The sequence below is a fragment of the Kwoniella shandongensis genome, chromosome 10, assembly GCF_008629635.2.
Source record: "Kwoniella shandongensis chromosome 10, complete sequence".
Lineage (NCBI taxonomy): Eukaryota > Fungi > Basidiomycota > Tremellomycetes > Tremellales > Cryptococcaceae > Kwoniella > Kwoniella shandongensis.
The window spans coordinates 176247-198304 of record NC_089296.1 but is presented as its reverse complement, the minus strand read 5'-3'; the positions used below and the strand labels follow the sequence as shown (position 1 = coordinate 198304).

Here is a 22058-nt window from a genome sequence, read left to right as displayed (position 1 = left end):
TCCTGACTCTCCATGCTCAGCTCATCCTCCATCGCGCTCACACGAGCGAGTATCCGACCTTCAGCTTCTTCATCTTCCAAGTCTATTTTGGTCCCACGACCACAACACAAGAGGGGATTGGCAAGTCAACGTATCACCGCAGAAGACAAGAACTTGATTCCTATCAGGTGAGTGGCCTGGCTTCTTTTGGAGTACTCCCGCTGTGTACTCATCACACAGTGGTGGTGATCATTACAAACTTCGGCCGAAGATGCGTATGTTTCGGTTGCTGATGAGATTGGGTGATGTAGGACAAATCTTCGAGGTTCTGCTTTGCTCAACACCCCTCGTGTGAGTACAGCTTGTGTCCTTTCTGACAGCTGAAGCAAATCGCTGATCTATATCGCTTTAACAGCTCAACAAGGTGAATCTTAGTTCTCACCTACCATACTCGACAGGGACGGCAATTTACATCGCGCAAGCGCACTTGCTGATAGAACTCCTTGATTCTCACAGGGAGCAGGTTTCACTCGTGAAGAACGACAGATCTTTGGTCTTGAGGGATTCTTGCCTTATGATGTCCATTCTTTGGAGAAGCAAGCTCTGAGAGCGTACAACCAGTTGCTCAAGGTCAGTTCTGCGCTTTCAACATTTGCCCTGCTGTCTTGATAGCCGCTTCGCAAATGGATCGGTAGAAAGTGCCCTGTACTGACACAACCACCTCTTCGTAGCAACCCTCTGTCATCCTTAAACATGCTTTCCTCGCTTCGTTGAGAGACCAAAACCAGGTCTTGTTCTACAAGGTCATGCAAGATCACCTGAAGGAGCTTCTCGGTGTGCTTTATACTCCTGGTGAGCTGATTTCCCGTAACGTAGAAGATGTACGCGAAGCTGACCATTTGACTTGTAGGTGCCGCTGAGGCTGTTGCCGGTTACTCGTCTTTGTTCCGAAGACCTGTTGGATGTTACATCGTGAGTCAACATTCTCGTCTGAACAAAAATCACAAGGAGCTCATACTGACCTCCCGCTGCTAGTCCTTCCCCAACCAAGATGCTATGCGAGCTCAGCTCCAGGCCCACTTGTCCGACGTCAACAGAACAGCCGATGTTGCGTTTGACGAGAACAAGCCCGATGACGCTATTGACTTGGTCGTTGTCACCGACGCCGAGGCTATTCTCGGTATCGGAGGTGAGTCTTACAGTGACGCCCCGAACTTCCTAGCTCAAATACTGACATTTCTCTATTCAATTCTCGCCTACAGACCAAGGTGTTGGTGGTATCACCATCTCTACCTCTAAAGCCGCTCTTTACACCCTTGGAGCTGGTATCAACCCTAACCGAATCCTCCCCGTCGTCCTCGACTGTGGAACAGACAACCACGCCCTCTTCTCCGACCCGCTCTACATGGGATGGAAGCGAACCCGAATTAGGGGAAAGAACTACGACGAGTTTGTCGACAAATTCATCACCAACTGCAGAGAGTTGTTCCCCAACGCCATCATCCATTTCGAGGACTTCGGAATGGCCAACGCGTACAGGTTGATGGAGAAGTACAAGGATATCCCTCAATTCAACGACGATATCCAGGGTACTGGTGCTGTCGCTTTGGCAGCTTTGTTGGCGTAAGTCGTGACGTCCTGCTTCCATACTTGAAGAGTCTGGACTGACGCGAGCCATCTACCTAGCGCTATAAAGGTCTCTGGTACCAGTCTCGCCGACCAAAGAATCGTCATCTACGGTGCCGGTTCCGCCGGTATGGGTATCGCCGACCAGATTAAGGACGGTCTCATGATCCTCGAGGGACTCTCCAAGGAGGAGGCAGCTCGACGATTCTGGTGTGTGGACAGAAACGGTCTTTTGGTGGAGAGCATGGGCAATGCGTTGAGACACGCTCAATTGCCCTACGCGAGACCGGATGAGGAGGTTGAGCACTACAACAGGGAGGACCCCGACAAGCGAGGCGTATGGTTGTTGGATGGTGAGTTGGTTTCGTTATGACAACGGACTTTGCGCTAGTCGAGATATCAATGAATCCGCTACGGGGCGTTGGTGGGAATGGGATACGTGTGGAATAGCTGGCTCACACCCTGATTCACAGTTGTCAAGAACGTCAAACCTACGGTTTTGATCGGTACTTCCACCCACACCCGAGCGTTCACCGAGGAGTTGGTCAAGGAAATGGTGAGTGTGCTCCGCAGCTATTGCGACGTAAGATCACACACTAATGACGCGGACTCGCAGGGCAAGCACGTCGAGCGACCTATCATCGTGAGTAATATTGCCGCATATTGTCTATTCTAAGCTGACGAACGAGCTTCAGTTCCCCATGTCTAACCCTACTGCCCTTTGTGAGGTCGACCCAGGTGAGTTGTTTGCGAGGTATCGCAAGAACCAGCCCGCTGATGATTTCACTACAGAGGATGCCCTCAAGTGGACTGAAGAGCGAGCCCTTGTTGCTACTGGATCACCCTTCCCACCGGTGCAGTTGGCTAACGGCAAGCACTGTGAGTGTCTTTCTGCAGCTACTTCATCATCTTTCCACAGTCTTCACCCATTTTTATGTTCTTCTCCCACGTCCATTCGATGCTACATCTGCTGACCTAATGTATCCCTTCACTCTCACAGACACCGTTGCCCAAACCAACAATGCCCTTATCTACCCTGCTCTCGGTCTCGGTGCCATCCTCTCTCGATCACGAACCATCTCCAACTCGATGTTGATGGCCGGTGTTCACGCGCTCGCTAACCTCTCACCCGCATTGCACAACCCCGAAGCGTCTTTGTTGCCTGACTTGGCCGATGTGAGAGATATCAGTGTCGACGTCGCTGCTGCGGTTGTCAGACAGGCTGTTGAGGATGGAAACGCGACGGATCAGAACACTATCAGGATTGTACAGGGCAAGGCGGATGTCACTCTTGAGGAGTACATCAAGGTGAGTAATCAGCGGGAGTGAGTGTTTAGGTATAATAACTGACTGATTTGGTTTGGCATATTTAGGCTCGAATGTGGGACGCTGTGTACAGACCTCTCGAACTCGTCGACTAAGCTTAGAACGGAGGGTCAGCGTTGAGGTCGTGTCGTGTGTCGTGTGTAAGAATGAGGCCGGTTGAGAAAATACCTATCCACCTTGGAAGGATGGGAAAGAAAGAACGAAAGAAAGAAGGGGTCAGGAGTGTTTTATCACAGAGACGGAAAAGGTGAAGTTTACTTTATATACCAATCAATACCATAGAGGGATTCCCGGGCGGCATCAACAACAACAACAGTCATATTTTCGTCTTCAATACGGAAAAATGGAAAATGCATATCTTGTTATACTTGTAAACTACTTCAATCCAGCTCGGTTTCGGTGTGATATTCCTCCAATCTAGGTCGGTCGGTATCGTCGGAAGGCTGTGAGACGTGCGGGTGGACTGGTACAGGAGGGATCAATCATATAGTACATGAAAACAAGAAATGGATATGTTTATCTAGTGCTGGGTATATACAATACTGGTCCTTATACTCGTTTGCACGTTCACTCGTACATACACCATACAACACAGTTATCTGCCCCTCTGAAGAATCAAGCCAAGATCAAATCACATGTCAGATCGTCCCGAAATCTCTCTCTTTCCTCTCTTCCTCTTCCAACTTCCCTAATCTACCCACATTCACAGTCCCGTACCCTGTCCCACCGCCCCCACCACCGGTGGCCGCATTACTACCGGTGGTCGCTGCGGTCGTATCGAATGACAAAGGTTTGGAACCAGGATTCAGACTATTTAGTAATAAACCCAATTCGTCATCCAACACTTTTCGAGCGAGCGTATCTCCTTCTCTGATCAATATTGAGAAGTGTTTCTACAATGCGATTATCAGCGTCGGCTTTAATGTCCAGAAGTCACGGCGATGCCCAGTGCTCACTTTCAACTTTGTGTCCACTTTCAAGAACAGTTCCACTACTTGGGGTGTCAATTTCTGTCCATCTCCAACTAATGTCCTGTCACTCGGTAAATCCCCAGCTATCAAAGCTTGTAATGCGTCGTATCCTCCTCCACCAGCACCAGCACCACCACCTAGATTGTCTATCACAGATCCGTTCGTGGGACTGAGTACGCCGTAGCCTGTTGTCGGGAACGTCGCTGTGGAAAGGGACGATGCTCCAGGGGATTTGGGATTTGATATTGCTGTGAAAGGCGTTTCGAGTGGTGCAGAGTGAATAATCGTTGAAGGGTGTATCAACGATCCAGGGACAAGCGTAGATGATTGGGGGATGGACGAGATTGAGGGGAGAGGGAGGAACATCCCCAAGAGCTTTTTGTAAATATCGCGTATGATGGAACAGGCAGATGAATGAACTTGGAAAAAGTCCGGAACGAACGGCTACACAACGTATGTTAGATCAGCTCAAAGTCACCTTCATGCAGACAGCTTTTGTCAAATATGACAACCCCGCTGACTCACCATATTCACGTTGAGGAGATACGATTCTGATCCGTCGAATCCACCCGCTGCGAAATCAGATATCATTGATCCAGTGCCGGTCATCTTTCGCGCAGATTTCTGTCCTCTGAAGAGGTTTTTCTGCGAACAAGTCAGCGGGCTGTCTAGGTTTTATCATTGATCAAACATGTAGTTCAGGCCTTTTTCCCCTTCCATGCTGCGAGTGTTCCCAAGCTCCAGTAAACCCGGGTCTGCATCACACGCCCAATTGTTCCCTCTCACACACACACACAGACATTCCCCTTCAAACTCTCGGACATACAACCCAGCATTCCCACTCTGAACAACACAAAGTGACGACCCCACTCACCACGCCTTTACCACCCCCGCTCCCTTCCGCCCAACTCTCCCATTCATCCAACAACTTTATCAAAGCCTTGAGGTAGTCGCTCGCAGAGGGAATATCGAACATCGCACTGAGAGATATACCGAGGATATAGAAATTACGAGCGCGAGATTCGAGGTGTTTCGCTCCGAGTGTTTGTTCGATCGTGGATCGAGGGATACGGACGGTGTTGAGCCAGTGTGTGTCGCTGGGTGGGTGGGTGGGAGTGCGGGGCCGTGAGAGAGGAGGGGAGGTCAGGGCGGAGCCACATTGACGTGGTGTGTGGAATGAACAGTGGTGCAGACGCAATTCGGAAACGTAGCGGTCAATCCGAATGGAAAGTGGTACAAATTGCAATGTGAAGAGGGTACGATGTATCAAAGGACAGTCCATCAGCATTTTCTCTACCAAAACGGAGAACTTCGTGGCTCACCCTTGATACCATTCCATCATATAACTCCAACTCAACATCCGTTCTCTTACGACCCTAAACAGATCTTCTGGTCTTTTCAATCCCACTGCTCCTGTGGCCGCACTTCCACTCTGACCACCAACCCCTGATCCAGAACTAGAACCAGGCCCAATCGTTGTCGAGATTGATTTACTATCACCACCTCCACCGCCCAATAGGTAATTGGCACTCGCACTTCTACCTCCATGTCCATGTCCACCGTAAGAATGCCCATGTCCGTGACCGTGGTGGGGATGACTGGATTGAGATACGGTTCTGGAAGTAGACGCGAACGAGATCGAATCGTATTCCACCGCCGTGGAAGTGGGAGAATATACTCCTTCGTCGGGGAAATTGGCCAAAGTTGCCGTTTGGGGTGTTGAGTAAGTGGATGAAGGAGCTGAATGTGGGAATGGATTAGGATTGGATACTGGGATAGAAGATTGACGATGTGAGTGTGGGTATGAGTTGGTGGATGATGAGGAAGAGGGTTGTTTGCCTAGAACGTGGAGGAGAGACTGTGAAGGCATCAAACAGGTCAGTCTGTCAGATCTGTCTTTCGTCGCGTTGGGTAAGGCATTGTTGGCGTATATGACGCTGAGACAGTGCCAGACTTCAGAGGTGGGAATAGCAGCCAGGAGGGAGCGGTTGAGGTGATAGGATCTGAAAGTCACGTACGTTGGACTGCTATGGATTCGCATAGACATCAGCACGTGGAATAACAACAACGATAATGACCCCTCCCATCCGCGAATAGACTCGACTCACCTTCCGTCTCATACTCCCTTTCCCCGATATACTAGCAAAGTCCATCCTGCTACTGAATTACGCTCGTGATCCCGTCCACACGGCCAGCTATGTTGTATAGGCTCAATAAAGGAGGTGTGCACGATGATGACAAGTCAAAGTACAATTGGGATCAACAAATCGTTCCGGGAAACGCGAGCGAGCGAGCGAGTGATCGATCACTTTAACCTCAAGCCGAAACACGTGAGCGGCAAAAGTTAATTTATGTAGGTCGTCTTCGTCAAGCATTGTCAATATAAACAACATTGACCGCGAACATAGAAGCGATAATAGGCGCAGGTATATCATATCATGCATTAGGTATCAAGATGCAGTAATGCCAATCGAGAATCAAGACTACAATGTGAACTTTCCCTCTTATGGTATCCCTTATGTCACAGTCACGTTGAGTCTGATACCCATACAGGCCATTTCGGCGCACAGCTGTAAGAGAATGAGCGTGGTCAGCTCTGTAAAACTCTGACGAATTATCTAGCTGAGTGTACTCACGTATCGGAAGACGTCTAGAGGAGGGCACGCAAACACACATTGAGACAACGTCAGCTTTTGGTCTATCTGCTGAATGAGAAGGAAACATCGACTGCACTCACAAGGAACAGCGACAACGTCCATACTACCCTTCTTCTCACCACCCTTCATCACCACCCCAACTCCCTTCTCCTTCTTCGCACCCGCACCAACAGGAGACGACTCCGCATGACCGTGGCCGTCACAGATCCTACAATACTCTTTCATCCCTTCCCCGCTCACTTCTTCGAATCCTAGCGAGACGAGCGATCCACAATTCCTACAGACCCATGCTGTTGAGTAATCGGAACAGTTCATCAATCGATCTTGGAGCAAGAAGGATGTTCCGTGCGCTATCAAGGCATCACGCTCCATTTCTCCGAATCGAATACCACCAGCACGTTTACGACCCTATATGATAAACACAGCATGTCAGCAATGCTCCTACAATCTCGCTTTCTCTCGTCACAACGCCTGGAAGGAACAGAGTAGACTGATGACTCACCTTGACAGGTTGTCTGGTCAATGGATCGACGGGACCAGTCGTTCTGACTTGGAATTTATCGTTGACCATATGTCTCAGTCGTTGATAATAGACGAGACCAAGGTAGATATCCGCGTGGAACTCTTCTCCAGTGATACCAGAGTACATCGGTTCGTTGCCGTAGTAATTGTATCCTGCGGCACGGAGCTGTTCTCCAAAGTAATCGACGGGTCGATCCGCGTCCGAGAATCTGAGCAATGACACAGTATCAGTGATGGTACACGGCTTTGCATTGATGTAGACTACTCACTTGAAAGGAGTCGCATCTTGAGCGATACCATGTAACGCCCCCGCCTTTCCTGCCAAACTCTCCACGAACATTCCGATGGTCATTCGACTGGGGAAAGCGTGAGGGTTGATAATGACATCCGGCTGCATTCCACTCTCGCTGAAAGGCATATCGATTGCTGGGAATTTCTGAGAACAGACACCCTTCTGTCCGTGTCGGGACGAAAACTTGTCTCCGATGACAGGGGATCGCGGTATTCTGAGTTTGATGTGGATCTTCTGAAGTTCCGCATCTCCAGCATCGGAACCTAGTAGTCGGACTTCGTCGATAAAGGCCACTTCGTCACCCTTGTATTTGTGGAACTTGGTTCGTCCGGTCGTGTCGTCGGTGTAAGAGCAGATCGGATCACCAGACTTGATTCTCGTTCCAACGATCGGTAATCCGTCTGACGAAACAAAGTTCCTCGCATCGCTATCGTCTCGGACGTCGCGTCCCAATCCGAAGTGCAAAGTAGGTTTCGTACTTCGACCAGCACCGGGTGCGTCTTTGAGATCGAAAATGTCCGACTTGTACACCGTTCCATAACCGAAACCTCTCTCGTGAGCAGACTTGTTCAAGATCATCGCGTCTTCCATATCGTAACCGGTGTACGAGATGACAGCGACAATGGCGTTCATTCCGTTCGGGAAATTGTCGAAACCGTAATGGTTGTGCAAGTCTGGTCGGACAACCGGTGTCTGACCCGATTGCAGTCGGTACATCTTGTTGTCTGTACGCTTGTTGAGTGCTGTCGAGGGCGTACCCATCGATTGTTTACCCATTTGACATTGGTACATATTTCTAGGACTCTGGTTGAAATCGGAGAAAGGTGTCAAGTTGGCAATGACTGAGAGCATGCTGGTTGGGTCAAGTTCGACGTGGGTTGACACACCCTTTTCAATCTCTTGTTTGGTGATTGCGACATCCATGTAAACTTGTTCGAAAGTACCAAGATGATCGGTCTTTCCGTTTTCGAGGTATGTGACGGGTCGCATCATTCGACTTCGATCTGAGAAGAGGTAAAGACCGGGGTATTGACCACCCTTGGTCACAGGCACATAACCAATCTCGACGTCGAGAGGAACCTTGGCGTTGCCCTCGGTCTTCAGTCGACGAAGCAAGTTAGCGAGTTGCTTTGACTTTTGGGGCGAAGCGTATCCGATCACTCGACCGTCAAGCTGGACACAGACCATTCGTCGACCGTCGATAGAGGAGGCGAAGACTTGAGTCATACCGTGGGCGGAGAGGAGAGCGGGGATCTGAGAGGTATCAAGTGCCGAAGTGACAATCTTGCATGTGTGACTGAGATGGTTGAGCAGACCACAAGGAGATCCATCAGGGGTATGCACAGGGCAGAGGAAACCTACGGAAGAAAGCAGTCACATCAGTATTGATTTCTCCCTCTGTCTTTCAAACCTCATTGTTACTCACCCCAAGATTCTGGTAACAGCTTTCGAACAGTGGTAGTCTTCAATTCGGCAAAGAACGCTCCTCGATGGATACATCTGAAATGACTCAGGTATCTGTAAAAGTTCAACTTCTCCGCCACGATGGTGTAACCCGAGGTCTGTTGCAAGTCGAGACCGGTGGGCGAGACAAGGTTACCGGTAGCAATGAAATACGATAGCTTGGATCCGATATCCCAGTTGGTCTTCGTTAACACGCTTGAGAAGTATTTCGCTATGGTGAAATGCTCAGAATGAGCTACTGATTTATGTTGAACCAAGTAGAGAAGCATGGCAACTCACGATCAGAGAAACTCTTCGCCTTGTTTTGTCTCAGATCCAATTGGATTTGCGCCTTGACAGCACCGAGACAGTCGTCGAATCGCTCTTTGATAATCATACCGTAGAGGAAACCGGGAAGGAGGACTTCGTGATGTTGAGGCGAATCAGGGTTGTCGGCACAAGTGGCACCGGAGACGAGAGAGTACAGCTTTCGAAGCATGAAACTAGAAGAGGTGAATCCAGTTAGCGACGTGAAGGATATAAATCGGAAACAAGTGGAATGTAAAACTTACATGAGCATTCTGAACTTGTCACGAGGGTTGGGCAGGTGGACCAAGACGACCTTGTGTAACAGGAAATGGCCGACCATTCGATCATCCCAATCTTCTGGACAGTTCAAGACGACTCTAAACTTCTCTCCGAGGTAGTTCAAACATTGTTCTCCGGTATGCAGCCCCCAAGTCTTCTGTCCTCGCAACAAGAGCTCAACACGATCCGTCAAGAAGGTGTTATCGTATTCTCCCTGGATCAGACCCTCAAACACCTCTTTATCACTCGCGTTGACCAGAGCCTTGAGGATAAGCATGAGGGGGATCATGTATTCGACTTTACGCCATGCGAATCGAAGGGTCGCACCTCCGTTGGAGAGGTAGTGAATGGTGTTGGTACAGGCCGATTGATCGGGTCTGACACAACGGATCTGACAACCGTAAGGAGTGTAAGAAGCACCTCGTTTGGCGAAAGAAGGTCGGTAGATGTTAAGAGGGTTGTGACGTCGGGGAAGAATGAGGTATCGGATGATCTTCTCGTTACCGTTCACGATGAAGTAACCACCGAAAGAGGTAGACTCTTCACCGTGCTTGATCAATTCGGTCGCTGGGAGGTTTTGAAGGTTACATCGCATGGACTAGGAACAACGATGAGCGATCAGCTCCGGCCGCCGGACACAGGATAGTCAGAGACGGTGCACTTACTCGGACCATCACAGGCAGCAAACCACACTCTTTGATCTCCTCATATTGCGTGGACTCCCCCGACGGGTCCGTCACAGTGTACTGGATACCGACGGTCAATCTCGAACGGTACGTAGTGAGACGCTCTCGAGCCTAGATGCGTAAATATACAGTCAGCACCACAGCGTGTGATTCTTGGTAGACTAGACTCAGCTCACCTCGCTGGGGAAGATCTTTCGCTCTCGTGCGTGCTTGTCCTTCTCTGGTACGAGGGGTTTACCAAGAGCGACTTTGGTGATGCGGTCTGTAGTGGTTGACAAATGAGGATCACGTCAGCTCTCTTCGATAGACAAGGTTGTTATCCGACTATGTTTTCATGTCCGGTCCAGACAGTACAAAGTGAACATCCTCGTTTGTCCAGACCTTATACCAGACAGAGACGGTATGTTGGGTGAAACGGGGTCGCCCACTCACAGCTAATCTTTGTACCCAAACCTTCACCTTTCCCATCAAAAACTACCTTTTCTCCAATATCCTCCACACCCAACTGCAACAGCCCCTTCCCACCTTCCAATCCCTCATCTTCGATTAGAGCATTGAAACTCTCCAAATGGGGTTTGACCAGTTCGTCTAGGGCAGGGACGTCGGAGAGGTTCGGTGGGGGATGTCTGAATTGTCGTTCTCGAGTAAGGGTTCGGAATGTCGATTTGTCTTTGGTGGAGGAAGAGGACGAAGCTTGAGTAGGGGAGAGGGGATCGAAAGCTGCTACCATCTTGAATGCGAATGATTCCCTCTCGGCTTAAGACTCCGAGGTTGTAGTAAAGAGGTACTGCTTCGAGCTGAAGATGGTGGTACTAGGTTGATGGATGTTTTTCAACGCAACCAAAGTTGATTTCGGTCGGCCACAGACGACGGCTAACATTTTTGTGTCCCTGATACTTTCTGCAACAGGAGTGGAGGTTTATGCTCCATGAGCCTGACACTTCCGCGATGACAAACCCATGCATAACCGATTGCCTGCCATACTTCAATGCTCATACAAAACCAGACAATACCCATGCAAACATCTCTCATGCCTCTTGCGATCAAAACGATCTATGAAATCTACCTTTTTACCACCCCACTGAACCCTGTTGCAAGCCCCATGCTCTGAGCTGCTCGCATGCTGGACTCTTTTGCCTTCGGAGCTCGTTGATCTTGTCCATGTCGGCTCCGATACCGAAGAAGCCAGAGTTCTCCGTTATACGTTGTTGTTTCACGTCGTTAAAGTATTGGCACTGCGTAGTAATATCTGTCAGCACGATCCAACTCTGTACCCTACACCTTGTCTAGAGGGTTGGAAGGGATTTACTCACCTCGTTTTGCAACTTCCTGACGTAGTGACTCTCGACGCCCTTCTCAAACGTCCGCAACTTAGGCGAATACAGTCCCTCCTTCCCTTGTCCTCTTCTGTTCTCTGGTACACTCTTCCAGATCTCGCTGTTCACAAACTCGTTGCCGTTCACGAAATACGGTACTTTCCAATTGAAAGTCTCCCTCCCCACGTCAAATTGTTTAGGATTATGAGCCGGATCGAATGTGTATCCTGGATCAGGCGCCCGAGTCGCCGTGAATAGAGAAGGGAGAATGGAGATGAAAGCGAAAGCGAAGAGAATGATAATGGGGAGTAGGGCCATGAGAGGTGACGAAGGAGTGTCGTCTGCTCTTCCGGCCGGTCGTTGGGGTCGTCGTGGTCGAGCGTATTGAGCTTGGAATCCACCAGGTCCGCCAAATGTGAATACTGAAAGGGACACGTAGATTCAGCATTCGCTCAACGAGACCAAACAAGATCAGTGCAACTCACCATTTGGTCCACCGAATCCACCACCTCCGCCAAATCCACCACCACCTCCACCTAGATCGCCCAGTTCAATCAGCTTCGACCCAATTTCCCTCGACCAACCTGTCAGAAACTGAGACTCACCACCGAAGAACATATTGAACAGATCTTCCGGATTGATTTCCGTCTGATAACCACCTCCTCCGAAACCCGGATGCATCCCACCGCCTCCACCACCACGACTGGTCATTCCTGGATTACGTTGTGTAGGGTCGTACGATGGATCACGGTCGAATGACGCCCGTAGATCTGGGTCTGAGAGGACTTGGAACGCTTTTGACACCACTGCGATGGTGAATTAGATGTCAGCATAACCTGACCATCAGTAAGGGCGGAGAAGTGTCTCGATCAACGGGATGGGAAGGACAAGTCAGAGAGTTATACACACTTTTGAAAGCTTCGTCTGCTCCAGGTGCTCCGCTAAGTGAAGGTTAGTATACGGTGTGACGAATATAGTAACGATGCTGCACTCACTTCTTATCGGGATGTAAAGCCAATGCCAGCTACGAACTCGACAGTATCAGCTTTCGTCTCGTCACGACCTGAGAGGTAATCCACAGCTAACTCACCTTCTTGTATGCTTTCTTCACATCGTTCTCCGTACATGATTTCTCGACTGAACTAAATCAGCATCTTGCTTTCGGTTGGAGTAGCCTGACACAGGGCGATAGCGAAAGGAGGGTCTGACTCACTCGACAAGATCTGATAATACTCGTGATGTTTACAAGCCTTGACTCGCTTCACCACATCCATTTGCTTCGGCGTAAATTCCCTCTTCTTCGCTTTATCCCCTGTCCCTGCCGAGGCAGCGCTCCCATGTCCGGGTCTCTGTCTCGCCGAGGTAGTATGTTCCTCCACTCCTGTAGCTTTCGTCGTGCTACTACTCCCACCAGCACTGGCTGAAGGTGTACTCGTCCCCGTTCCGGGAGTCGGTGGAGTCGAGCTAGTCGATGCAGAACCACCTGATTCAATCTCCCTTTGAATAATAGTTACTAACGCTTCTCCCTCGGGGGTAGTGTAGAGTGCTATTGATTTACGAGCGAATTTGAGCGCAGAAGGCAAGTTGGAGGAGGAACGATGTCGTTGGGCTATTGTCAGACATCGTATAGCTTCTTCTTTGTTTCCTTCCATTTTGAACGAAGTGACACAAAGAACCGATGTAAGAACGATAAAAGACGGTTGAGAGGTCGAAAGGTTCGGTCAAAAGGGCTGCCTTCTTCCAAGACAGCGGTCAAGGGGTGTGGGTGGTTCGCAGGTGAGGGCTGGAGCAGCTCTTTTCTCCTTTTGTCTGATTAAATATGCTGTAGAGGCAGTGATAGATGCTCAAGACCAACTATTGACAATTCGGTCAAGGTTGGCTATCTAACTCATCTCGTGTCAGATCATCTCGCACTTGCCACGTATGGGTCATCACCCAAGCGCCACCGCGCAATATCGCCGAAATACCGCCGCACCCTCTACGTGAGTTGCCACCCAACGAGTGTCTTTTGAGGTGCTAACACGTCTATCTCCACATGCATGAACACTGCTTTGCTTCATCATCATTACATTAACATTGCATTGACAGCTCGACTCTGAACGAAATACTCGCATCATGTCACTCCAGACCGTGTTCCTACATCTGCCCACCCCCCTTGCCTCTGTGCAACTCTCCCTCCCTTCGTCGACTCCCCTCTCTGCTCTCCCCCTTCCCTCCACCCTTGACCCAACCACATACTACCTTCGAACAACCGTCTCTTCTCCTCTATCCGCATCTACAACACTCGACTCGCTTCGTCATGTCGACTCACCTTCCCATCCCATCTCGTTACATCTCTGTCCGAGATTACCAGGTGGTAAAGGTGGTTTCGGATCTCAATTGAGAGCAGCGGGAGGGAGGATGAGTACGGGGAAAGCGACGAATGTGGATAGTTGTAGAGATCTGTCAGGGAGAAGACTGGGTACGATCAAAGAGGCGCAACGGTGAGTGTCTACTACTGTCAGAGATATCAGCGACTCTGTAGTATGGCAGAATGACGCCGGTGGTAGTCCAAATCTGCCATCTACTTTCTATCTCCTCCCCTTGTACCTTTTACTCCATATCTTTAGCTTGCGCAGATCTGTTCCCAGCTCTGCGAGCTTCAATACCTCGTGAAATCGCCGCTGACCCCTTTTCTTCCTTCTCATAGCCAAGCAGAACTACTCGAATCTGAACCAGCTCTACGAGCGCAAGCTCAAGCAGCCGACAAATCCAAACTCGAAGCTTTGGAGCGCAAGCTTGGTATCACGCCCGCCGATGCTCTCATAGGGAGCGACGACAACGGTGAAGGGTCTTCGAAGCGACGAGTGGAAGATGTAGATCTGGAAGAGTTGGCTAGGAAGAAGCACAAGTTTGAAGATAACAAGTTTTTGGAAGAGAGCAGGGAGATTAATGAGAATGTCAGAGCAGCCGTGTCAAAAGGTGAGTGTTCTACACTCCAAATCACGTTGGTGGTCCCAGAGTCCTTTCGCGTGTGCTTGGGGGAACACTTGAAAGTCGACTTATCGCTCATAAACGTTTGCTAATTGGCTTTTGTACACAGCGTTCCTCCTTAAGAAGAAGAAGAAGGCAAAGGCTACCGATGTTTCAGCGGAAGCGGACAAGAAGGTCGATCAAGCGAAGAAGGCTGAAAAGGATAAACTCGCCATGCCTCCTCCTCCGGCTGCTACGGTCGCCTGAGCTAGCAGATCGGGGGAGAGCAGAAGGTACCACAATATGTTGTAGTCTATGTATGTATACATTCGTTCCAAACAGACCTTGTTACCATTTTCGGTAGGAAGCGTCAAACACCGCTCGCTTCAGCTCCGGTTTTGTGATCATGGAGTGAGAAGCAACAACAACATGTCGACTCGGACGTCGGACCGAGTGGACAATGAGACGATAACCATCCTCAAAAAGAGATCTGAACTGCCATCTCCAATACATAATGCACATGACTAACGCTACTGTGGCTTTGGACCATCTCACAAGCCTTTCCATGCATACATCATCTGACCAATAAGCTACTTAATACTATCATGTCGATCTTCTACCCCATCCATTGAACGACGACACTACCAGAGTTAGTCATAACTTACACACCACAACAACGCGGTCTGTTCCCGAAATAAACCCTAATTAACAAGTTTTTTTGCCGCAATGATTTTGGTGCTATTTCCCTGAAAACAACTCCACTTTGTGCGGCTCGGATCTACAGTACATCCCTTCCCATCCCATCCCATCCATTCCGCTATTCATGTTTTGCATCGTCTCGTTTCGTTTCGTTCGGTCGTGATATAGAGCTGCCGCAACATAACTCATAGATACGCCTCTGACTGAATCGACTCGTGACCTCTTTGACAAAGTTATCGAAACCTGGTCCGAACATACCGGCCACATTTCGAACGAAGTCGAAGGTTGTAAACATTACGAGTTCTCCATTGTAGACATATATATAGACAGACAGCTTGGATCGGTTTTCTTCTTCCCCAATAGATCACGAAACACAGACACCATACTCGAACGAGAACATCTCTTCGACACGATACGAATATACGAGTGACGAATAACGAAACCCACCCAACCCGCTCTACGGTGGTCTATCCTTTCTTTTTATTGTGAAACACGTTCGTCATCGCACGAAAACGAAACGAAGCAACGGTCCTTTGTTTTGGTTCAACGCACGTTTGCTTCACAACTCGTTGTGATCGATTTGGATTGTCAATATAATCATCACTCTCCCTCATCCCCACTCGTACTTGTGTACCGAACTATCACCTTGTATTGCCACCAACATACCCTCCTCAGCACAGCTTATCATGTCGACCACCGTACCAGCACCCACCACGGCTAAGGCTCAGGCCGAGGCCACACCAGCACCCTTTCCTGCCGTTGCCAAAGTCAATGCTCAACTCGCTGCTCCTCATCCTCATCTCGGCACGACACCCGACCTATCCCCATCAATCTCTGCCAATCCCTCACCAGCCTTCTCCACAGTCCTCCAATCTCCTGCTCTTTCAGAGTTCGAGCTTGAGAACCCATTCGATCGAGTGGCCGAGTCTGAAGATGCGAGCAAGAAAGATGGGTGGAAGATGCCCGAATGTTGGGGACATAGAGGGGTGAGCTTCGGATTCATCGACATTTCAGGATGAATATTAAGCTGACAATGATTTGATTGATACTTTTTGTTTTCCAGGCTTCTGCTTCTTTCCGTGAGTATGATAGCTGAACACCATATACTACACCACACACTATCTCGCCTATATCCTCCCATCACCACGATTATCTCGAGCCACCCTTCGCCATCCGCCACGCAATACTGATGTGATCCGCTTCATGTGCAGCTGAAAATACCAAGATGTCCTTTGTCGAAGCTTGCAAGGCCGGTGCTGACGGGATAGAGACTGGTAAGCTACAGTGATCCTAACTTTTATGGCACGTGAGACTGATTTGGTTTTTACCCATTGATCTGGTATAGATATTCACATGACTACCGACAACGTGCTTGTCATGTTCCATGATCCCGAGTTGAACCGAACTACCGATACCGAGGGGCGGATCGACAAGTTGCCGTGGCATGGCGTCCTGGAGTGAGTGCAATGCGATCCGTTCGATGGTTTGTGACATTGCAGCGCTAATCGTGTATCCTTACACTTCCCTCCCTCAGACACGTGCGAACGAAGAAAGCTCCTCACCAGCCGATCCCCAAGTTCACAGAGGTTATCGAAATCCTCCTTCAACCCGAGAATGCAAATGTCAAACTCAACGTCAGTATCATCCCATCGCCCCTTCCGTCCCCCCCGTCCACTTCGTGCTGCCCTGACAGCCCGAGGCGTGCAACGTCGCTTTCTACCTCCTCACCCCCACAAACCGCTTCTCACGGCGTCACTTTTGATACCCGCTAACCTTGATGTGGCCCATTGGGCCGGGTTCGCCCCCTTGCAGATCGATTGCAAAGTCGAGAACGACCCGGTCAGACTCTTTGGGCTCATCAAGGATGTTGTGGAGGGTTATGAAGGGTGGGAGAGTAGATTGGCTCCGAGGTTGATCTTGGGTATTTGGCATGTGAGTGCAAGCATCCCCTCGATACTAACAGCTCTCTTGGGATTTATCTTTTACCGTATGATTGACGTGTTCCGTTCTTACAGCCCAAGTTCATCGTTGCGGCAACGACGATCCTCCCTTACCTTCCGAGATACGCAATCACCATGTCGATCGCTCAATGTCGAAAGTACTTTTTCGATTCGTGTCATGGTTTCTCCGTCATGTACGCTGCTCTAGCTTCCTCGGAAGGCCAGCGATTCTTGAAAGATTGCCGGGCGAACGAGAAAGGCATCTGTGTATGGACGGTGAATGATCGCGAGGAGATGAGGGAATGTACGAGGTGGGGTGTTAAGAGTGTGATTTCGGACAAACCGGAATTGTGGAGGGATCTCAAGAAGGAGGTGGGTGTTGATCTCTCTGAGCTTTGTTTGGAATTCGATGGTGAACTGATCATACCTTCTGGCACAGATTGAAGCGAATCGGGCGAGAGCTCTCAAGCCTACCCTGCAGAGCTACATGCTCCCTTTTGTCAAGCCGAAGAACTGGTGGTTCGCACATGTACGTGAAGCGCAAGTATGGCTTTGTCATCGGGATTCGTATACTAACCTCCTTTTTTGACCTTAGCAACGACTCGCTCGTGAAGAGACCGAGTACCTAGAGAAAGAAGGAGGAACGTTCGATATCGATATCCCAGAAGTCGAAATGCGAATCGCAAGACCAGCAGATTCGTTCTAATCGGCGCGCGAACACTTGATAACTAGTTGACTGTCTTGACTGGGTTCATGAGGATTGCGTAACCGAATAACGAACCGAGAGAGGGGAGGTTTTAGGGGGTAGATTGTATATACGACGATTGATGTCAACTCGGACTTTTCTCTTTCCTTTCTTTGCTTTTTCTTTCTTTATTACGACTAATTTTTGCATTGTCTTCGCCATATCAATTCACACCATCACACACATTCACGTTCCGCCATCCACTTAATCACGCTCTCGTCCTCACCGTCGTCATTGTTTTATTCAGTTTCCGTTTCTAGCATATTTCATAGTTCCTTTATGATATCATTTGCACTGCGATCAAAGTCAACGAGACGCAGCTCTCCCAGATACATTCATGCCAGGGCGTTGCGTTAGTGGTCTTATAACGGCCTCGAGTCCGGGCTGTACATACAATCACAAAATACATCAATCTTAATAAAAAGCGATATCTACAACCAGACTCGTATCAATACAACTTTGCTAGTACCGTTGGACGTATCACACACAGCTCAATACCCATCCAGATCCACTGTGCCACTCGTACCCGGAACCGTCCCACCTTGCAATTCACCTTTGAACCTTGTCCTGACCCCCATTCTAATCCTCTCTTCCCACTCTCTGTACCATTCACCTTCTTTCCTCCCCAACAGGTAATGTACACCTTTGGGACCATATTGGAATTTCACCTCGACACCAGCTGGTATTTCAGGATGTAATTTGATAAGAGATGGAAGACGATCGCGAGCTTGGTCGATTGTCTCGCTTGGGAAAGTTGATGGTAATGGAGGATAAAATTTCATTGCGTCTTGGTTGAAGAGGTTGAATGGATGTCAGGTTAGCCTTGCGAGTGTAGGATGGAGAGTCGATGACAACCACTCACATGATGCGCGAGCTAAGGACCAAGTACCACCACCAGAAGGATGAACACGTTTCCAAATCCATATACATGGGTAGATCAACGTGATCCATAATAGGAAGTAAATGAATGTCTGCGAGGTCGCATATAGTATAAAGCCATGAGCATGCGTCGCTATCAATTTATGTGTGTATGTGTAACCACTTACATTGCCCAAAGCGCGACTCAAGGTGTTGTTTGGTCTGACAACGACGTATGTCGGGGACATATCGAAACTTGTCTGGATATTCGCAGCTGGATAACCAGTCGACATAATCGCCGAATTGACAGCTATACGAGACACAAACAAATCAGCCTTTGATCAAATCCCAGTCCTAATCATGTGGAAACCACACATACCCGTCAAGAGCCCAGCTTGATCCCATCCCCATACCCCCTTGACTAACACAAATTCTTTCAGGATACCCTTATCTGCACAAAACGCTTCACACCATTGTTTCAAATCCGGTTTACCCAGATCTCCCACGCTTCGCTGCTGCTGCTGTTGCTGTTGAATTGTCGTTTCTTCCCCTGCCTCTAAATCGAGATCCGCCACCGCCTCAGGTAGACTGATAGGTCCAGTAGTCTGAGTCGGTTCGCCACGTCGACTCGCTCTTCCTTTACCTTTCATCTTGGTCTCCCAATATTCTGGACAATCATCAGGATGTACCCATCTCGGTATACCCTTGCCTTTTCTCCAGGTATCCCATTCATAGGAATCTTTCGCTTCTTGTCGAATGGGTCTTCGTCCCAAGTCCAACGAACTATACTCGCTTTGTTCAGCCGACTCCAGATCCGATGGGAGTGTACGATATCCCCTTCGTTCACGTCGACGTGCTTTGGCGCACTTGTGGCCGTGGGGATGTACGTCGGGAGCGTAGGTTGCAGCGTAACGAGGGGTGTTTGTACCTCTAAGGAGAGGGGCCCAGGGTGGTGCAGAGCTGAGATGGATATGGGCGTTGTTCGAAGGATGATCGATGATCTCAGTGAGGTCAATCTGCAAACAGTCAGGGGTGATCAGTAATCGAACAGCATCCACATCTTCACGCTTTACACCGCAGCCGTGCTCGTCTTTAAAGGTCATGACATTTGTGGTTGAAACACAAAAGCAAAACCCAACTCACGGTAAAATCAAAATCCACCACATGGTGCATCTCCCCCTTCTTCTTCGTATGCGCCGTCCCATTCTCCCAGACCGTCTCGTCCCTCTCCCAAGTCTCGGTGTGCGAGCCGAGACATCGGATCTTGATACTTGGAAGGGTCATAGTCATCGCTCGCAGGTAATCGTACAGGACGTTGGCTAAACGATGACTGATCAGCTCCAGGCTTGCGAGATACAACATGTTATATTTTTGAGCCGCAGCTAATCCCATTGAGTGGTAAATAAGACTCCTACACTTACGATCAGATAATCTATGATCCCAAGATTCGATATATTTCCCCCTACTTCTCCATTCAATCTTCGACATAACATCGGGTAGCGGTTCTCCATCTCGGAATAACGGTTCTGCATTACTTGGCGATACGAAGCAATATTTCAGATGATCAGGGATAACGCGTTGTGATACTTGGTTGATGTTACCACTGCTAGGTTGTGCGTGAGAGGAGGAAGACCCACTGGGTCCAGTGGGTCCGGTGGCGAGGGTCGAATCGTATGACGGAGGTAAGTCGAATTCGCCCTCATGTTCATGTTCGGTATTGTGTAGTGGAACAGATGACGAGGAAGGGGGAGAATCTTCCCATGGATTCTTGAGATCTTGTGTCATACTTGATGTTTTTGCAATCTTTATGATGGGAAAGAGAAGTAGAAAACTAACAAGGGAGACAACTTATAGTTTGGAGTGACCAGTGGATAATTGTCTGGCGTGCGAGGCTTCACGGCAGAGAGCACAGCCGGACGAGTGGACATTTTTGACCGCCTATGATCCTCCTTTGAACGGAACGATTTCGCCGTGTTTTTTCTTTTGCATACAGCCATTGGTGAGCTGCACACCCTCGTAGATGTGAGATGGGTGTTGTAGCTTATCAGCAGTGTCCTCATGCATACTGTACGTGATGAGGGACCGCATCACTCATTCTCCCCGGGATCACGATCTTGCACCGTAGCCGTAGAACTAGTGCCTGCCACGTGGCTTCGTGCATTCGCTCGACTAATACCTTGAGAATCGTTCGTTTTCGACCATATCATCGTAATCAACCACAACTCAAGTCACACGATAACACAATACGTTAGGGAACATGCCGATCGGACCCTCACTACCTCCTCATCTTGCTCATCTCGCAGCGAGTCGTTCCCCTTCTCCTCCTGGCCCATCACTTGGCCCACCTGGTCCTGCTGCCGAGGAAGAGGATGAAGACGATTATGTGCCTGCTCTTCCTCCGCATTTAGCAGCTGCTCGAGGGAACAAGGGTGCAGCACCGTCTTTAGGTCCTTCTATCGGTCCTTCCGCACCTACTGTGGGTCCAAGCATTGGTCCTTCCATACCGACTGTAGGACCGACATTGCCCCCTACCACGGCAGGACCTTCGCGCCCACCTCCATCCTATCTCAATCAATACGATGACGATAGTGACGATGACGTGATCGGACCTCGACCGGTGCCCACAGCAGGCGGTGAAGAAGAAGCTGGATCTGCTATTAGGGAGTTCATGGAACGAGAAGAGCGAAGGAGGAAAGATGCAGAAGAGGCTAGTAAGCCCCAAGTCAGAAAAAGGGAAGAATGGATGTTGGTTCCTCCAACCAGTGGAGTCCTGTCAAACGGTACGTGTCATCCTTCACTCGTTGCTCTTATCTGTTTATCAGCTTTTAGTGTGAAATGCTGACGCATGTCTTCAGTTGATCCCCTTCGTAAACGACCTACTACATTTTCCAAATCTACTGCCGAGCCTTCTGATATTGATAATACTCTATGGACCGAGACTCCTGCCGAAAAGGCACAGCGGATAGCGGACGAAGTGGCGGGTGTTAAGAGGAAGAAGGATAAAGCGGGAGAGAGGATCGTTTCGTATGAGGAAGAAGAGGATGAGAGGAGGAAGAGGAGGAGGGATAGGGAGATCTTACAAGGAGTAGAAAAGCATACCGTGAGTTGCACAATTGTCCCTCCCAAGAAAAGTCACATGTTTGGAAGGAGTGGGTGAACAGTATGCTGATGATCTAATCACCCTTCGGTTGCAGGCTTCCCAACGAGGTCCATCACTTCTTGATAAACACGCTGCGAAACTCTCTCAAAAGAAGAAAGAGGGTAAAGAAGATGAAGCTCCTGGTATCTGGGATCATGATCGAGATATGGGTATAACCGGAAGGTTGTTGAGTGAGCAAGAGAGAAAGGCGAAGATCAAAGATGCGAGAGGGTTGGGTGATAGGTTCGGACATGGGAAGAGTGGAGCTTTCTCGATGTAGTGTGATATCCCACATCGCTGATCAGCACAGCAAGAGAGC

The 22058-nt window shown here is 49.3% G+C and overlaps 8 protein-coding genes across 8 annotated transcripts; 4 read left to right on the top strand and 4 right to left on the bottom strand.

Annotated features, from left to right (window-relative positions):
- Positions 1–12: 12 nt before the first annotated feature.
- CI109_105487 (uncharacterized protein) lies at positions 13–3026 on the top strand (the record flags this gene model as incomplete). Its single annotated transcript, XM_065967667.1, has 14 exons — positions 13–167; positions 291–330; positions 496–609; positions 711–831; positions 890–951; positions 1015–1168; positions 1242–1602; positions 1666–1958; positions 2079–2161; positions 2222–2248; positions 2301–2343; positions 2398–2484; positions 2606–2913; positions 2979–3026. 14 exons carry the CDS (start codon positions 13–15, stop codon positions 3024–3026), a joined length of 1896 nt encoding a protein of 631 aa, XP_065823739.1.
- Positions 3027–3569: 543 nt separating this feature from the next.
- On the bottom strand, positions 3570–6055 carry CI109_105486 (uncharacterized protein; the record flags this gene model as incomplete). Its single annotated transcript, XM_065967666.1, has 6 exons — positions 3570–3824; positions 3888–4346; positions 4428–4547; positions 4777–4999; positions 5225–5760; positions 6011–6055. 6 exons carry the CDS (start codon positions 6053–6055, stop codon positions 3570–3572), a joined length of 1638 nt encoding a protein of 545 aa, XP_065823738.1.
- Positions 6056–6418: 363 nt separating this feature from the next.
- Positions 6419–10820, bottom strand: CI109_105485 (uncharacterized protein; the record flags this gene model as incomplete). Its single annotated transcript, XM_032003383.1, has 11 exons — positions 6419–6472; positions 6539–6552; positions 6640–6967; positions 7062–7290; positions 7351–8731; positions 8800–9048; positions 9117–9319; positions 9389–10002; positions 10070–10201; positions 10267–10352; positions 10523–10820. 11 exons carry the CDS (start codon positions 10818–10820, stop codon positions 6419–6421), a joined length of 3588 nt encoding a protein of 1195 aa, XP_031862241.1.
- Positions 10821–11160: 340 nt separating this feature from the next.
- On the bottom strand, positions 11161–13058 carry CI109_105484 (uncharacterized protein; the record flags this gene model as incomplete). Its single annotated transcript, XM_032003382.1, has 8 exons — positions 11161–11325; positions 11404–11828; positions 11892–11942; positions 12012–12212; positions 12316–12347; positions 12402–12430; positions 12497–12543; positions 12620–13058. 8 exons carry the CDS (start codon positions 13056–13058, stop codon positions 11161–11163), a joined length of 1389 nt encoding a protein of 462 aa, XP_031862240.1.
- Positions 13059–13521: 463 nt separating this feature from the next.
- CI109_105483 (uncharacterized protein) lies at positions 13522–14625 on the top strand (the record flags this gene model as incomplete). The annotated part of the gene is made up of 3 exons (XM_032003381.1): positions 13522–13889; positions 14096–14367; positions 14489–14625. The coding sequence occupies 3 exons, from the start codon at positions 13522–13524 to the stop codon at positions 14623–14625; spliced, it is 777 nt and encodes a 258-aa protein (XP_031862239.1).
- A 1118-nt stretch (positions 14626–15743) lies between these two features.
- Positions 15744–17703, top strand: CI109_105482 (uncharacterized protein; the record flags this gene model as incomplete). Its single annotated transcript, XM_032003380.1, has 9 exons — positions 15744–16043; positions 16121–16136; positions 16269–16331; positions 16403–16514; positions 16592–16691; positions 16870–16989; positions 17073–17369; positions 17437–17526; positions 17593–17703. The coding sequence occupies 9 exons, from the start codon at positions 15744–15746 to the stop codon at positions 17701–17703; spliced, it is 1209 nt and encodes a 402-aa protein (XP_031862238.1).
- Positions 17704–18233: 530 nt separating this feature from the next.
- CI109_105481 (uncharacterized protein) lies at positions 18234–20528 on the bottom strand (the record flags this gene model as incomplete). The annotated part of the gene is made up of 7 exons (XM_032003379.2): positions 18234–18529; positions 18605–18713; positions 18789–18910; positions 18980–19616; positions 19744–19919; positions 20022–20403; positions 20466–20528. The coding sequence occupies 7 exons, from the start codon at positions 20526–20528 to the stop codon at positions 18234–18236; spliced, it is 1785 nt and encodes a 594-aa protein (XP_031862237.2).
- Positions 20529–20857: 329 nt separating this feature from the next.
- On the top strand, positions 20858–22019 carry CI109_105480 (uncharacterized protein; the record flags this gene model as incomplete). The annotated part of the gene is made up of 3 exons (XM_032003378.1): positions 20858–21380; positions 21456–21700; positions 21795–22019. The coding sequence occupies 3 exons, from the start codon at positions 20858–20860 to the stop codon at positions 22017–22019; spliced, it is 993 nt and encodes a 330-aa protein (XP_031862236.1).
- Positions 22020–22058: the final 39 nt, after the last annotated feature.